This window comes from Oscarella lobularis, chromosome 9 (genome assembly GCF_947507565.1).
Source record: "Oscarella lobularis chromosome 9, ooOscLobu1.1, whole genome shotgun sequence".
In the NCBI taxonomy this organism is placed as follows: Eukaryota; Metazoa; Porifera; class Homoscleromorpha; order Homosclerophorida; family Oscarellidae; genus Oscarella; species Oscarella lobularis.
The window spans coordinates 245,462-260,658 of NC_089183.1; the positions used below are offsets into that span (position 1 = coordinate 245,462).

Here is a 15,197-nt window from a genome sequence, read left to right on the forward strand (position 1 = left end):
AGGAGAGGCGCCAATCACACCCCAAGAGCCCCACCTACTCCTCCACCTTACCAGAAAACGAGTCAGAAAAAATAATTATTTATTTGTTAAGCCCGGTTTTGCCGTCGCCGGTCTAACATACGTCCTTCGCTTTCCGCCGGCCTCCAAAGACGGCGGCCTCGCATGCAAAAGTCCAACGCCGTCTTCCGTCAACGGTTCCACCTCCGGCGCAACGGCGCGATATCGTCTCAACCGAAAATCCGCCGCAGCGGATTGCGGTCGATTCGACGACGGCACCGCGGGATGAGATCGCGCTATTCGTCGGCCGCCAGACGACGACGGAGGCGTGGGACGCCGTCGCGGCCCTTTGGGCGGAGTGGGCTTGAAGGAAGTCACACTTTGAGATACGAGACTACGTTTCTCCGAGCCCTCAATCTACAAAAAAAATCTAGTCCTCTAAACTATATATAATATATATGCTCTTGCCTTGATTTTTTCGTCGAGGGCTTGGGTGAGGCTGTGAGAGCAAAGGAGTGCAAATTATATGAGGACATAGGTATGATTTCGCACTGTTCGTAATCTTCTCGCCAGCGTCGAAGCTCCGCGAACACTTGATCGCGATTCTCGCTCTCGTCGTAGAGCGTTTCCGTTTGTGGCGTCGCTTGGGGACGCGTGACGATTGGGGAGTTCGTGGCGACGAACTTCTCCAGTAGAGGAGACTTTTTTTTTAGAAAAAGCGCGCAAATAAATTAATAAATAATTTTAGCGCGAGAATTTTCTCACGTCGACTTGGACTCTACTTCGTCTCGCTTTCAAAGCCTTCGAAGGATTGCCACAAATCACTTGATTCATGCCTAAGAAAGAACGATGAGGAGTTTCCCTAACGCGTGAACGTTTTGTTTTAACCGTGAGTTAGCTCGCTGCTATTGTCTTGAGCCTCTGAAACGGTGTCCGTAGTCTCGGTTAATAAAGTGGATGATACGGCTAGGATATGTCTCGATGAGTTTGGTAGACAATTTCGGTGAGTAACTGTACTATTTTCGAGGTTGGTTCGCGAGCCATGCGACGTTGCTGGACGAGGAGAAGCCCCAGGAGAGCCACCAACTAAAGAAAGGTCTACGTATATATCTTAAACTACACCAGTGATTCGTATTGGCTAATAATCTGATTTTTTAGCCAAAAGAATTCTACTTCAGCCAATCACAGGAGTGAGAGAGAGAGAGCCCTTTGAGTTCATCTGTTTTTGATTAATCAAAATTTTTCGTTAGAGTTAAAAATTTTACGAGTCTATGGCAATTTAGATAAATAATATAATATTAACAGATGAAAGGAGGACACTCTCTAGTTCCCATGGACATATAGTCCAGTACTTTAACCCCCTTCCTCTCCCTCGTACCTGGCTGATCGACGAGGTCTCCGCGATACTTGATTCCCTCGCTGATAAGTCTCCACTCGTCTTGAAGCAAAGACTTTGAGGAGAGCGTCTTTTTCTTCTCCGTCAAAGGAACGTTATCGAGCAATTTTAGCGACTCGAGACTCTTACGCACGACCGCGCGATAATCGTAATCCGGCTAGGGAAACTTACTTAGAAACCAACGCCTTATTTGACGTCATAACTCACGTCATCAGCGCAAGTGCACACGGGATTTCCTTCGAGCGTGAGCGCGACTAATTTCGGACAGACGGCGAGGAAGTAAACTTGCATTATATCGTCAATATTATTACTAATAAAAATAAACAGAGGGGTCGTCGTCAAAGAGGATCCCCCAAATCAATCACCTCTCGAGGTCCAACACTTCAAGATGCTCCAGCATCCCTAGACTACTTATATCACTAATATCATTGAAAGCCAAATACAGTTCCTAAGAGATTCAAAAAATCTATTGATTTATTAAAAATGCGTGTCACAAATCGAATTGCCTTTAGGGAAGGCAGAGAACTAACGCCGTCGATGTCCTGTAGACCGCATCTCGCCATCCACAGTACATTTAGACTCTTGAGAGACGTGCCAAGATCTCTACGTAAGCGTATGTCTCATCGCGTTTGCGGTTCAATGAATCATCAGCGCGTTTGCCTACCGCACGGATGCAACGACGCTATTAGACAGTTTCAGTTCGCGTAGGTTAGGCAAATGAATACCTAAGCGAAATCGTAACAGTAACGGCATGTTCTCATCATAGGCGGAAGCCAGAACCGAAACCGGAACTGTATATAGGATATAGGAAATTGCGTCAGATCAGGATTTACGTTTGGAAAGAGAAGTTAGACCTAGTCGATTCCAGTCTCGTTCAAAACAGTGCAAAGGTCACTCACTAAACTTCCGGTGGAGGAAGTATGGAGAAAGATTCGCAGAGGTGCAACTAAACTTCCTCTACGTGCTCTACTCATGACGCGATCCCTCCAATCTGATAACGAGTCTCTATTACGCTTATTCAGAGGTCACGGACCTTGAACTCACAAGTAATCCTACGACTTCCGTTACTACAGCTAACATCCGTCTTCAATTATAATTAAAATTTTAAAAGTGTATATATGTATATATGATATAGGTGTCTAAACCTTTGATTATTAAAAAGATCTAAGCTCTGCTCTATATTAAAATTCAATTTAGAGATCAGAGGGAAACTAAACCTAAAATCCAGTCACGTTCAGTGCAAAAGGTCACTCTAAACTTCCGGTGGAAGTATGAGAGAAAGACTCGGTGGAAAAAGACGGAGCCGTTGGTGCAACTAAACGTCCTCTACTCGTTGAATCATCACGATAACCGGCTCTCGCTTACGTTATTCAGAGGTCATGCACTTTTGAACTTGAGAGGTTATCCTAACTAAGACTTCCGTTACTAGATACGTACATCCGTCTTCAATTAATTAAAATTTTAAAAGTGCGCCTGTACTCTCTCTCTCTCTCTCTGCGATTCGACGACTCACCGAAATTTCCAAGACTGTTTTCTGTTGTGTCGACGAGAAGTTCGAGCGATCGGACGTTTTCGAGTTTGTCCATGCCCGCTATTGCTCTCTAGTCGACGTTTGATGGGTGTATAGCGTGCGCTCGGGGTCGTATTGAGGCTTACGAGTCGCGTTGGAGATAGATATTCTGTCATCGCTTTCGCATCGTTTTCGTCTTTCGAAAACGGTTCCGGATTATCTTCGTTATTGAATCGAACGCCCATGACCGATTTTGGTCGTTCGGGCGACGCTTGGGTTGCGTTGGGAAGGCTCATGGGAGCTGGGATTCCGAAAGGAGCCCCGGTCAATTTTTTTGAAACTTGATGATAGAATAAGAAACCTTCACGTCGAACGTACTCGATTTTCGCCCGCTGCACGCGCCATTCGATGAAGAAGATCAACAAAACATTGCAGTTAGTGGGAAAATGCGTGCGCTAATACTGACGTAGTAAACACGTCGTGTCAAAGCAAATTTCGGTGAATATTCAATATCCTATAGCTTTATTAATTCTTTGACGTAAACGAAAAGCAATATCAAATCTGCCGTAACTCACTTGCAGATTCAATCCCAGGAGAATGGCACGGTAAATGCCGCTTAAAATGCGTTCGCAGCTGCAGATGACGCTAGCGTAGAAAGTGGAGGTGGTTGGCGCCCACCTTTTCCCGCAGTCCGTGTTCAAAATTTGGGTGTGGTGAGGTCATCGCGCGAGGAAATTGCGTCATGCACGTGGGCAATTAAACGAACCGCACGTGCGCGTCCAGATCGTACCAGTTTCAGTGTACTTTCACTTGCTACAAGCATGTTTCTAGCAGGCATTCTAAACGCATTAGAACCACGAATATATCGATGCTGGAACTAAGCGCAAAGGCGTTATTTAGGGATTCACGGGCCAACGTCATTCAATTAGAACTGACGTCAATTCCTACGTCATACGAACCCGAACCGCCCCACCTGCCCGCCCCTATTTATAAGCCCCGCTGACTAATCCGACGTTATCACATCAATCGCGTTCGTCGAAGCGAAATGGAGTCTCTCGTCGTCTTCCAAAAGAGCAATCGACGCGGACGCCGCGGCGCGTGCGTCGACGTCGGCTGCCGAATCGATCCCATGGACGTTATCGCGGGTCAACTACTCGGTCTCAATTTCTCGCCGCCCGACGCGACTACTCCGTTCAAGAATCCGGCCTTGTCGACGGAGAATTGCCTCTACCCCGGCTTCTGCCACATTCACGCGACGTCGCGAAAGCCGACGATACAGCAGCAGGCGCGAGTCGTGCTCTCGAATTTCGCCACCGAAGGCGTTCAGTGAAGAAAAGCGAAAAGAAGCGAACTGTTCTAAGATTACGAGAGTATTCTGGGAGGGGAAACGAGTCGTGGCAAAGGAGAGGCGATAATCTTTCGCTTTCTACTTCGACTTCGGCGTTTCCTCGGCGCCCACGCGCGAGGGCGCGGCGCAACGTTTTCAATGCGCGCGTTCGGGATTGTTCTTTGTAGCTTATTAGCGCGCCGTTGTACTGTATGGCGCGATTGTATCTATATTCGAACAAGAACCGTGTTGTGCTCTATACGAGTATTGTGTCGCTTTCGCAGTATTTGCGTAGGTGTGTTATCTGTCTCCACGAACGCCGAACGAGGCGGACACGCGACTGCAATCCCCCGCAAATTCTTTCATCCCGACTCACTCACGATCACCGGCCTTATGACTCTGATTTCATTCATCGCTCGACTCCGACTACGCAATTCGCCCGCAAGAATGACATACGTCGCAAGGGTTTATTCATCCACTCCTCCCCCCCCGCTCCCCAAACAGGACTCATAAATTCATAATAAAGGATCCGCACCTACGTACTTGCATTCACGTACTCGGCGTACAGTTTCTCCTGCTGCTGGTACATTTTTCGCATCTTTTTTCGCCGACCCTCGCCGATTTTCGTGCCGTCCGCGTCGTGGGTAGGTATTCCCTGAAAGGGAGAACGAGAACTTACACTTGGCGCGCACGTGTACGCAAAGGCCCCTCCCACGTTTCCCGCCAAACCAGAAACGGCTGGTTGGCCCACCCTAATCGGATCCCAAGGAACCCACATTTCCTCGCCGCACCTGTTCATCGAACTGAGAAAACTTGCCCGCTTCGCGACGAAAGAGTTCCGACGGCGGTATCTGCTTTTGTTGTTCTTTCGCTGCCTACACAAGAACAGAGATAAGCCCCGCCCGCCCACACACACGTGCACACGTGTTAACCTGTTTCTCCGCTTGCAATCGCTTCGCTTCTTCTTTTGCCTTTCGCTTCGCTTCGGCCTCCTAGTCCGACTGTAAAAAATCGTTTTCCTGCTTCTATCTAATCTGCTTACCTCGCGATTCCGCTTCCGTTCTGCTAAGAGTATCTCCTTATCGACGAATTTGATCGCTGTCGGTTGACCTTTTTGGAAATCGAAACGTCACGCCTCCGCATTTCCTAGGGCGCCACGTGATTGTACTCTACCTTCGATGTCCTCCAATCTAACGCCTAATTCCGGTAGTGCGTCATCTCGCAGTGCATCGCAGACGTCAAGAATTTCCCTGACTAGACAAAACGCGTCATCTGTGCACCCTCTCGTACGCATTTTGCAACGCGCCTTTTTCCTTGCGTGCAACGACGCGTACGTCATCCCTGAAGCGCGCTAGCGCGCCGACAAACGGCCCCGCAACGGCTTCCACCTACGCGACGATGTCATAACATAATTCCCCAGGGCCTATTATGAGAGAAACTAACCCCAGCGGATAGCTCGCCCGCAGAAGAAAGCGGGAATCCGATAGTGCAGTCATCCGGGATAGCACCAAATACCTTGAAGCCGCAAAGAAGTCACTACACAATATTGAAGAAACCGCTAATACCATATCTACCTTTAGCATGTTTGTCAAATAGACCGCCACGCTTTTGATGAGGCTTAGATTGAAGTCGCGGCTCGACTGGCGGCACATTGATATGTAAATATTCGCTTCTTTGACCAGATCGCGCATGTGGTTCAACGCCGATGCCGTATCGATCGAATCTGCGCGCGCATTTACATGCAAACAGGCGCGCTAGACAACAAAGGGACGTCTAGCGTCGCCCCCACCGCCGCTTACCGCACAGAGCCACGTGTATTGATGATTTCTTCAGGAGGAATCTGAGAGAACACGGAAGTATCCCGGCATCATTATACTGAATAAAAAACCGATATAATGCACTTACTTTGCGTTGAGCTCTTTCTCAAGGGGCCCCCACTTGGCAAAGGCCTCATTCTCAATTCCCTGATTTCTCAGCAAATCTTTCGCCGTCAAAAAAAATTCCTAACAACCCGTGAGACCAAAAAATTCGATTATTTTAATTTAAAATTCCTAACTAACATTGAATAATTTTTCCGTTTGTTCCGCTTCCTGCATCGTATTGGCGCTATAGTCCAACGTAGCATTCCACGCGTGTAACAAAAAGGCAAAACGCAATTGGCGAGACGTGTAACGTTTCAGGGCTTCCTAAACTCAAATTAAATAAATCTATGAGGGTTAGAGTACAACTAACTTTAATTGTTATGAAATTTTTAAGCGATTTTGACATTTTGCAACCTTCGATGGTCAGGTGACCGGAATGTAAAAAATAGCTCACCCATTGGTTGTGCCCATAGCGAGCCTAGTTTATATAAAACTATTAGATTTCGCGACAAATATAAATAGGGAATTAATTTGTGGACCTCGGCCTGAGCTATCTCGTTATCGTGATGTGGAAATTTCAAATCGACGCCCCCAGTGTGAATATCAACTTTAGAACCCAGTATATCGCTAAGGAAACGTCTCGCCGAAACGTAGAATATCCCTAAGGCTCTTACCAGCACATTACGGAACACTCTATATGCCATCCCGGTCTTCCCTAATATTAATTAGTATTTTATTATTGTTTATTGGCGCGTGGAGTCGTTACTTTTCCCCAGGGTGAGTCCCATTCCGGTTCACCTGGTTTGGACGCTTTCCACAGAGCGAAATCCTTCTCGTTTCTCTTCTCCTTCAGTCGCTCATCTGAAACGCTGAGTTCCCCTAGGAAGTATACCAATTAAATTATTTATTAGGACTCGAAATATTTACCTTCGCCTTCGGCCAAAGCGTCCAAATTTCCCACCGCTTCGGGAACCAATTTCGCGTAGGAATGATCCGGACTAGCGTCGAATTTAGCACAATCAAAATAAACGCTCCCATTAGAAACATAGCTAAAAAATAAAAAAAATAAAAAAATATTAGTTATTCAACGAATCTCACCCGTAACCATTATCAATTATTTTCTGGACGTATTCGACAATTTCCGGGACGTATTCACTGACTCTCGTGAGCACGTCAGCAGGCAAAACATTGAGCGCCGCCATATCGCGATGAAATTCGCGTTCCCAGCGTTGCGTTAGATCGGAGAAGATGCTATGGTCGCTCACTCCAGCGCCAAGCTGTAAAACGATCAATCTCAATAAATAGATTGATAGAATGCGTCTGTTTTACTCTGCTGTCGAGCCACGCTGATATAGGGTCGCTCGCTTTTTGAAGGAGATTCTATAGCGTAGACTCGTCTATATTGAATTGTTTGATGATTTATGTTTCTTACTTTTGTTGCTGCTTCTGTTTTCTCGCCTTCGGCTTCCTTCAGGGACTCGATTGCTTTATCTACGTCCGCCTGGGAGAGATGGGGAGAGTTTGTGATACGGGATTCGGCGCGCCCTGATGAATGAAATTAGCGCTCACCTTCGTTTTTCTCATCATTTCTTTCTTGTCCGGGTCGGTCGTCTTTTCGAATTTCGCATCGAAGCGCTTAGGACACGCATCGCCTTATTCGCGAGCTCGATAAAGGAAATACGAGCGAATTACCTCCATCGCAGTGGTCACGTCTTTCATCAAGACGTCAGCGCTCGATAATCCGCTTTCGTACGTCGAAAACAAGTGATTTCGACGCGCTCTCTGAATAATCTAACATTTTCACGAGCTGGAATTATTGTCCCGTGTCGTTTCGCGCCGTTTTAGCTCACTTTATCGTCGACGTCCGTTATGTTCATGACGTAGAAGACGTCGTAGTTGAAATAGCCCCCTAGAACGCGTCGTAGTATGTCGAACGTGATGTACGATCTACGAATAGGCTTCGAGGTTGTCGATTCGGCGTGCGAAATGGACGGAAAGCCGACCTGGCGTGCCCCATATGGGATGCATCGTAAACGGTCGGACCGCAGCTGTACCAGCACACTTTTCGGCCTTCGTTCGGCACGAACAGGTCCTTCTTGCGTGTGAGGCTGTTGTGAAGGCAAAGAGCGGGTGCCGCAGTGCCGGATGGCGGCGTCCACGGCGGCTGCGATCGCTTCATCGAGACGCGAAGGAGACCATGAATTTTCGAGTTCCCGGACATAGACATCAACAGTGCACGAAAAAAACACACCAAAGACATAGAGGAATCCTCTACGCAGTCCTGCTGCGCTCGTTCCGGGTCTCAAACGCAAATTCCCGACGGTATCTTGCTCGGAAGCAAGTAGGGATACGGCAAAACGAGACCCGCATTCCTTTCCCCAATCTGACACTCGATTTCAATCAGACGATCCTTGAACCGATCCGCGGCCACGGCAACGCGCGCATCATTGAACGACTCGACCGAAACCCTTCCCAAACAAACCTAAAAAGAAATCAAAAAAAATCATTAATTAATTAATTAATTAAAATTTTTTCTTACGTCATCCTTATCGATTTGAGTCAGGGAAAACGCCAGAGCAGCCTGCCCCGATATAGCATCCATATCTCCCAAAGAATTCAACACCAATTTCATATCGACGATTCCCTTTCGCTCCGGCGGCGGCCGGAACATAGCCATAGGCGCGTTCGGACAAAATCCGTACGCATCCAACTGGCCGCCGCTCAGCGCCGCCTGCTGGCCCGTCGCCGCGAAAACGATCGCCGTGACGAAGGAGACGAGCTCGTCGACGGTGACGAACGTCGACGGGACGTTGTGCCGTCGCTCGCCTTTCGTCGGATCGTACGGCAAGCCGACGTCGTGGATTTCGCGCACGAAGGCTTGGATTTCGGCGTCGGCGCGCACTTCGCCGTCGCCCGGGTAATAGGCGGCGACGACGTCGCGAACGAAGTTGCGGAGCGCGTGCCAGACGAGTAGGGCGTCGTCGCGGTAGAGATAGCCGGGAAGATCGGCGGTGCCGCGCTGGGTGAACGAGTGGGGGACGACGAGATGACGAAAGTCGAATTCCTTGTACGCTTCTGTGTAGAGAAAAGTCGCGCGGTGAATTGTCCTCTTCTTCATCCCATAGTCTTACTTTTTAGAAGAGTTTCGATTCCTTCTTTGCCGATGCCGAGGACTTTTCCCAGGGATGAAGCGAGGCTGGTTTTCGTGACGAGGTTGAGTCCGATCAGCGAGCGAACGTACGGTTCGAGGAGCTTGTAGATTGGATGAAGGCTTGGGACGTTGCGGTAGAGAGCCATGGCAATGGGCTCGAGAACAAAGTGATTATTCAGCAGACGACTAACGACCTGATGATACTACAAATACAAAAAGATTATTGAATAAAATAGAAGCATTAATAGGTGTCTCTTACTTGGCTGTCTGCGCATTTGAGCCACATTTTAGCGTAGAGCCAATCGGTGGCGTTGTCCTGGGGTGTAAAGATCGGATTCAAGCGATTCGGTGTCTGCTTCAGTTGAATCGCTATGGGAACAAAAGCGTCGCCGCCCGTCTGCCAGAAGAGCCCCATAGCTGGAGTGACATAGCGCTTTCTGAGCGTCGCACTGGAACTGGGAGGAATCCCATCGAGAAGTGGATAATCCACCATATAAATCCTCCCAGCCTTTAAAAATATATCAAAGCTACAACTACATTTTTTAATTTGACTTACGTTGATTTCATTGGCTAGAGTTGTTGTACTGCCAATCGTCGCTTTGACGGTGAAATCGTCGACGGGAAATTTAGCCGGCAGTCCGTCGGGACCGACGCGGAAAACGGCCAACGGATGAGCCCCTTGGAGAAACTGACGTCCGTACTCGCGATCGTTTTGAAAATGCTCGGCTATAACGTCCGCAAAACCAATCTAAAAGATTCCGTAGATACATCGCGTTTGGATCTACCTTGTCTTACTTTCACGCGAAGCATTTGACGACACTCCTGAAACGATCCCAGCGTCTTCTGCTTGCCTTGATACTGCTCGATAAGCAAGCGACTCATCCCCGTGGAAATCGGGTTCTCGACGACAAATTTCTGCCTCGGATCGAGCTGCAGAGCCTTGGGAAGAGAATCGTATCCCTTCAAGGCGGCAGAAGCGGGCATTCCGACGTCGCGTTGCCATGACAAAAGCTGCTGCCAGCGGCACGTTTCGGAAGTGCGAGCCGCTTTCAGTTGCTCATTGTCTTGATTCGCAAGAGAAGCTAAAAGAAAAAATAATATTATTTTTTAATTGTAGTTTTAGTTTTTTTTTCTTACCCGTTCCGGAGCTGAGAATGACGTCGTTTTGCACCAATTGCTTGCAAACGAAGTTCGTCTTGACGCCGTCTTTCGTAACGACGATCTTATCAATGTAGCAGGCGACGTCGCCGCCGGTGAGACTCAATTTCAAAGCAACAGGCTCCCCAACATCTCGAACCTTAATCCAGAACTAAAACAAAGGCCCCAAACCTCTCCCTAGCCCACTTACCATACACTGCATCTCCTGATCATACCCACACGCGAGTATAAGAGTCACATCAATAGGCTCTGACCTCTTACTCTCGCCCATAATCGTCACCTGGGCCGTAACCCCCGCCAGACAACCGTCCGGTTTACACCCGTAAATCCCAATACCGTACGGAGTATCGGCGTCCATCTCGACCCCGTCCGCGTACACAGACGAATCGATGCCCTTTTGAACAATCTCTCTATAGAGCGTGCGACCGGCGTAGCTTCCGGAAAAAGCCGCCGATCGCATAACGCAAATCGAACGATAATCGAAAACCGATTCGGCTTCATCAGCCAATCGAAGCGACTCCGGTTGATTGTCGTGGCCGTAGCGGAGTCCTTCGGCGACTTCGGGGTGCAGCGGCTGCGTGACGCGAATGTCGGCGAGATCGAGCCACGGATACGTCGACGCGTCCCACGGAAGCGCCGGATTGTAGACGTCGTTCGTGTCGTCGAGACGACGATCGCGTATTTGGATTTGGAGGCGATATTCGATGGCGGTTTTTTCGAGCTGTTTGACGAATTCTTGCTTGAGGTAGTTCGGCGAGCGATCGTCGCCGGGCCGCGGCCCATTGTTCCTATAGGAAAGGTCATTAGGTGTCTATAAAAAACGTATGTAGTAGAATCAAGTGTCTTTGGACCACTGTTATTCACGGTGAACATACAAAGTAAATTATTGTACCAATGTCTTTAGTGCTGTACGAAATTATGAGGATATATATAATGCTTTATATGCTAAGGGCGTGTGGGGGCTTCGCCACCTCAATATCTACGTTTTATTACCATTGTTCCTATAGGAAAGGTCATTAGGTGTCTATACAAAAAACGTATGTAGAATTAAGTGTCTTTGGACCACTGTTGTTATTCACGGTGAACATACAAAGTAAATTATTGTACCAATGTCTTTAGCGGTGAACATACACGGTACATTCATGCATAGGTGTAATGCTAAGGGCGTGTGGGGCCTCACCTCAAGGACGTATAAGATCTCTATATCTACGTTTCTTACCATGGTTCTGCCTGGTCTGCTGCGTCTGGGAGCCCGCTTTCTGGGACGTCGTTTCCGGGTACGACTCGATAGCGACAGTGTCGCGTAACGCCGTCATCGCCGCGAAACTTATACGTCAACTGAGCGTAGTAGTGAACCTGGGAGAACGACGACGGCGCTCGTCTCATCAACGAAATCAAATTATAGTAGCTAAAAATCAATAATTTAATGAATAGATTAGCGCCTATAGAACCAACGCACTAGCGCGAATTCTTCTGCAAATACGCCTTGTATTTATCGACGTCGCCGGTCAGCGGACCGGCAACGAAATCATCGAGTGCCGGCCCATTGAAAAAAACGAGCCCCTCGCCGGAAAAGAAGACCAAATCGAGCGGACCGCCTTCGTCGACGTCGGCGAACTTGAGCGCGACGCCGCGTATATCGAGACACCGATCGTCGAGCGTCGTCGCGTTCGAGTGACGAAGTCGAAGCGGATAGACGCGTCCCGGCGAGAAAAACTCGTGGGTAGGAAATTGCGGTTCGGCGACGATCGTCGCCGTGCCGACGCCGGCGACGCCGCTCGTGTTCGACGAGCGACGTCCCGTGCGAAGTGACGACTCGAAGAAGAGCGACTTGACGGCGCTGTGTTTCAACGCCAAGTGCTCTTTATTCGCGACGAACATGGGACAAGGAAGGGGCTAAAAGGGAGAATTTTTGCGAGGGTCAAATATTGTGGGGGGAAGAGGCGTACTGGAAATTCGTTTTGACGAAGACGTTGGGCTTCTTCGGTGCCGATCATTTTAGAGAGGTAATCGAAGCTCTTGTTTTTCCCTGTGGGATATTTTATTAGGGCTTTGTTTCTCTACTGTTTGTCTCTATCGTATTACGTACAGCTGTTCGTCGGGACGGGGCGTTGAGCGTGAGCTTGGGCCATGGTGATAGTTGGACAATGCAATCGAAGCGCGGAGTGAGAAGAATCGGGGAGGGCCACGCGACTTTATACCGCGTACGCGATTCGAGGCGCCGGGGGCTCTAAGCGAGTTTGAGGGGCCCTGTACACGTTTATAGACGGTGGAGATTGTATTTGAGCGAGTTGCGACAAATTTAGGCGATGTGCTGTACGCAATCAATCGGGTTAGCGGGGAACAAGTGAGAAGTCCTAGCACCCTCTTAAGAAGCTGTGGACGCGGGTTCAAAGGATGCGCTACGAAGAACCGGGCGAAACTGGAGGTTGCTAGGTGGGTCAAGGCAAAAACTTGGGAAAAAATAATCAGAACTAACTGAATAAGGAGATTAGTACCAAAGGAGCTAATAGAAAGAAAACAACAGGAGGGGGAAAACAACTCCAGAGCGAAGGATAGAGTGTCTAAGTTTTTAAAAAAAGAGATACTGAAGCTATTGGGCGAGACTACAACTTCGATGACGTCGTGTTCTGAAGATCCACGACGATTTTGCCAACGCTCTTTCGCGAGTAGAGATACTGTGAAGAGTGAGAAGGGACCTCCCTATGCTCTAAATCGATCTAAGCTTACGTCGACGGCATCTGGAATAGATTCTAGTCCACGAAACGGTCCCACAGGCGACTTCTCCCCCAAATCAACACAAGACTTTAGTTCTCCTAAACATATCCGCGTGAGAAAGGTTTGTACTAAGGGAGGGGGAAAGACCTCCGAGGATGAGGCCGGCTAGTTTGGTGCCGTGCTCTCTCCAGAGCGGAATGAAGTTGTTTAGGAAGAATCCGCGTACGCTCGCCGATTTGTTTAGTATCTACGTCCGCGGAAAAAATGTCTACATACATGAGACTCCGATGCATCAAGAGACGTGCGATTTACTTTGGCTGGAATGGGAGACGTTCGCATGGCCTTAAAGCCATCTTGAGCCGAGTAGTGGTTGATGAAACCAATAACAATCAACCTCCCATGCACAGCCAAGCTAAATACCAAAAGGATCCTCTAAACTGCTCGTATTTATGACAACGGACTAAATCTCTAATCTACCAAAGTCTTAAGAATACAATATCAAAAGAACCCCACCCAAAGTGCCTATGTTTTGAATAGACTTCTAGATAATCTCTAGCTCCCTCTCAAAGTGAGCCAGGGCTCGTACTAAGGTCTTAAAAAAAATTCAATATCTACCCCCAATGGAGTCCTAATCTTTAATTAGTTAAAGAGAAGCTTGGGACGTACAGGGTATAAAGTACTCACCGATTTAGAGATATTTCAAAGAGATCGCCTCCGCATGATTCGTATACGACGTCTATGCCTCTCTAGCAGGAAAAAAAGACCTTATGTGGATATAGGTATCAAAGGAATGAAACTGACAGGGTAGTTCTCTTTGAGGATTTTGTTTGTGTCTTCCTCTTTGTAATTGATCACTCTGTCGCAGCCAATGCTCTAAGGGTATTTCTCTATATGAGGCCGTTTTCTTTAACGTGACTGGTTACCTTCAAAAATTCGACTTTTTTATTGGAAGAACAGGTTCCAATCACGTGGCAGCCTTGTAATTTCGCCAATTGAACCTAATCTAGAATCATTTCACGTTGCCTAATAATTCAAGGGGCGAGCGTACAGCGAGATTTCCGGTTCCACCAGCAGCAGCTTTAGAGAAAACCCACCTAAGCCTCAAACCATCTCACAAAGCCTTTATACTGTACCTGTTACTAGCACAGTTTCCCCAGATTTGATTTCCCCTACCTAATATGCAAAAGTACTTCAATTTAAACTTCGTCTCGTTTACTAGTGTAGTCTGCAAACCTTTTCTAAAGCGATTGAAGCTGTTAGTCCGCTTACAAGCAAAGGAACGTACTCAGGTCGCAAATCAGGAAGAGGAATGACTTGCTTAGCAGGTAAAATCTATTAGAATTCTCTCGTTTCCCTATCTAGACTCTCCATTTCTATCTCAACTAACGCAGTATTCGCCAAATGCCGCGCCTCCCATGTAAGCTACCGGTGATCCAGGAGCGAAGCCCTCGCAGGATGAACCCACGGCTGCAATTTCACCAACAGCCTAATTTAGGGATAGTTTGTTTCATAAATTTGGTTTAGAGGCTAGGGGAACGAATTTCACTCAAGGTGTCGTCGCATGTGCATGTGGCAACCTGAGCTTGACTGAAATTGTGACCATAACGCTAATTGATACATACCTCGAAGCCGATGTCGATTGGGAGCGATTTCACGGGGAAGTAGCGGCCTGCTGTCCAATTTATGTCTGATGCATTTATGCCGACGTATCTTCAAGGTGTAATTACTCTCGGAGAGTCGTGATAGGGCCCTCTTTGGGTTACCGGTTTTTTATGAGAAGCTGGTGGGCGTTTGGCTTCGGTAGAGGCTTCGTCACTATGCTCGTCGCTTTTCTGAAGTCTGTTGTTAGTTGATTGACGACAATCTTTCGAAAAGACGACGGAAGAGACATTATTGCGTCAGGACGTAACGTGTAACGTGCTCTACTTCTCGTGCAAGAAAACTGCGAATAACCACGCCTCAAAAGATTTGTGGAAATTAATTAATGTGGTCTGAAAAGACGTCAAAAATTCTCAATTTGCCTTGAAGAGCTAGGTGCAAAGACAAGGTGCCAAGACACATCTTTTTTGACTAATACT

General features: G+C 47.9%; 4 protein-coding genes across 4 annotated transcripts; all 4 read right to left on the reverse strand.

Moving 5' to 3' along the window:
- Window positions 1–62: 62 nt before the first annotated feature.
- LOC136191242 (leucine-rich repeat-containing protein 56-like) lies at window positions 63–3,725 on the reverse strand. Its single transcript, XM_065979546.1, has 13 exons — window positions 3,050–3,725; window positions 2,907–2,994; window positions 2,058–2,184; window positions 1,900–1,996; window positions 1,759–1,841; window positions 1,601–1,703; window positions 1,376–1,550; window positions 1,015–1,083; window positions 886–963; window positions 763–833; window positions 550–698; window positions 466–496; window positions 63–414 (listed from the first exon to the last, which is right to left on the reverse strand). The coding sequence occupies exons 1-13, from the start codon at window positions 3,197–3,199 to the stop codon at window positions 76–78; spliced, it is 1,560 nt and encodes a 519-aa protein (XP_065835618.1). The 5' UTR covers window positions 3,200–3,725; the 3' UTR covers window positions 63–75.
- A 953-nt stretch (window positions 3,726–4,678) lies between these two features.
- Window positions 4,679–8,328, reverse strand: LOC136191240 (cysteine--tRNA ligase, cytoplasmic-like). The gene is made up of 23 exons (XM_065979543.1): window positions 8,096–8,328; window positions 7,943–8,039; window positions 7,785–7,883; window positions 7,662–7,727; window positions 7,525–7,593; window positions 7,422–7,472; window positions 7,191–7,369; window positions 7,020–7,141; window positions 6,859–6,971; window positions 6,767–6,807; window positions 6,632–6,719; window positions 6,463–6,570; window positions 6,291–6,416; window positions 6,136–6,233; window positions 6,030–6,070; window positions 5,805–5,953; window positions 5,674–5,745; window positions 5,537–5,618; window positions 5,404–5,484; window positions 5,273–5,340; window positions 5,163–5,222; window positions 5,022–5,105; window positions 4,679–4,885 (listed from the first exon to the last, which is right to left on the reverse strand). Exons 1-23 carry the CDS (start codon window positions 8,317–8,319, stop codon window positions 4,766–4,768), a joined length of 2,238 nt encoding a protein of 745 aa, XP_065835615.1. The 5' UTR covers window positions 8,320–8,328; the 3' UTR covers window positions 4,679–4,765.
- On the reverse strand, window positions 8,291–12,727 carry LOC136191237 (allene oxide synthase-lipoxygenase protein-like). The gene is made up of 12 exons (XM_065979541.1): window positions 12,491–12,727; window positions 12,351–12,430; window positions 11,861–12,297; window positions 11,621–11,809; window positions 10,592–11,189; window positions 10,381–10,540; window positions 10,039–10,325; window positions 9,800–9,991; window positions 9,503–9,751; window positions 9,224–9,446; window positions 8,632–9,167; window positions 8,291–8,574 (listed from the first exon to the last, which is right to left on the reverse strand). Exons 1-12 carry the CDS (start codon window positions 12,531–12,533, stop codon window positions 8,395–8,397), a joined length of 3,174 nt encoding a protein of 1,057 aa, XP_065835613.1. The 5' UTR covers window positions 12,534–12,727; the 3' UTR covers window positions 8,291–8,394.
- A 128-nt stretch (window positions 12,728–12,855) lies between these two features.
- LOC136191249 (prostaglandin reductase-3-like) lies at window positions 12,856–15,031 on the reverse strand. Its single transcript, XM_065979558.1, has 13 exons — window positions 14,883–15,031; window positions 14,742–14,829; window positions 14,507–14,605; window positions 14,353–14,451; window positions 14,253–14,292; window positions 14,168–14,196; window positions 14,043–14,117; window positions 13,921–13,992; window positions 13,804–13,865; window positions 13,432–13,531; window positions 13,267–13,366; window positions 13,132–13,217; window positions 12,856–13,079 (listed from the first exon to the last, which is right to left on the reverse strand). Exons 1-13 carry the CDS (start codon window positions 15,008–15,010, stop codon window positions 13,008–13,010), a joined length of 1,050 nt encoding a protein of 349 aa, XP_065835630.1. The 5' UTR covers window positions 15,011–15,031; the 3' UTR covers window positions 12,856–13,007.
- Window positions 15,032–15,197: the final 166 nt, after the last annotated feature.

Excerpts from the sequence above, each read along its gene's own strand:
- LOC136191242 (XM_065979546.1), bottom strand. The coding sequence starts at position 3,199 with ATGAGCCTTCCCAACGCAACCCAAGCGTCGCCCGAACGACCAAAATCG. Across the intron at positions 1,997-2,057 it reads AGCGTCGTTGCATCCGTGCG|AGATCTTGGCACGTCTCTCA; the intron begins GTAGGCAAACGC and ends ACGCTTACGTAG. Across the intron at positions 699-762 it reads GAAGTAGAGTCCAAGTCGAC|TCTCCTCTACTGGAGAAGTT; the intron begins GTGAGAAAATTC and ends CTAAAAAAAAAG.
- LOC136191249 (XM_065979558.1), bottom strand. The coding sequence starts at position 15,010 with ATGTCTCTTCCGTCGTCTTTTCGAAAGATTGTCGTCAATCAACTAACA. Across the intron at positions 13,866-13,920 it reads TCCTCAAAGAGAACTACCCT|AGAGGCATAGACGTCGTATA; the intron begins GTCAGTTTCATT and ends TTTTCCTGCTAG. Across the intron at positions 13,532-13,803 it reads TTTGAAATATCTCTAAATCG|CTTGGCTGTGCATGGGAGGT; the intron begins GTGAGTACTTTA and ends TTTGGTATTTAG.
- LOC136191237 (XM_065979541.1), bottom strand. The coding sequence starts at position 12,533 with ATGGCCCAAGCTCACGCTCAACGCCCCGTCCCGACGAACAGCT. Across the intron at positions 11,190-11,620 it reads GCAGACCAGGCAGAACCATG|GAACAATGGGCCGCGGCCCG; the intron begins GTAAGAAACGTA and ends CCTTTCCTATAG. Across the intron at positions 9,992-10,038 it reads GTCAAATGCTTCGCGTGAAA|ATTGGTTTTGCGGACGTTAT; the intron begins GTAAGACAAGGT and ends GGAATCTTTTAG.
- LOC136191240 (XM_065979543.1), bottom strand. The coding sequence starts at position 8,319 with ATGTCTATGTCCGGGAACTCGAAAATTCATGGTCTCCTTCGCGTCTCG. Across the intron at positions 8,040-8,095 it reads TCCCATATGGGGCACGCCAG|ATCGTACATCACGTTCGACA; the intron begins GTCGGCTTTCCG and ends GCCTATTCGTAG. Across the intron at positions 6,720-6,766 it reads GAGTGTTCCGTAATGTGCTG|CGATATACTGGGTTCTAAAG; the intron begins GTAAGAGCCTTA and ends ACGTTTCCTTAG.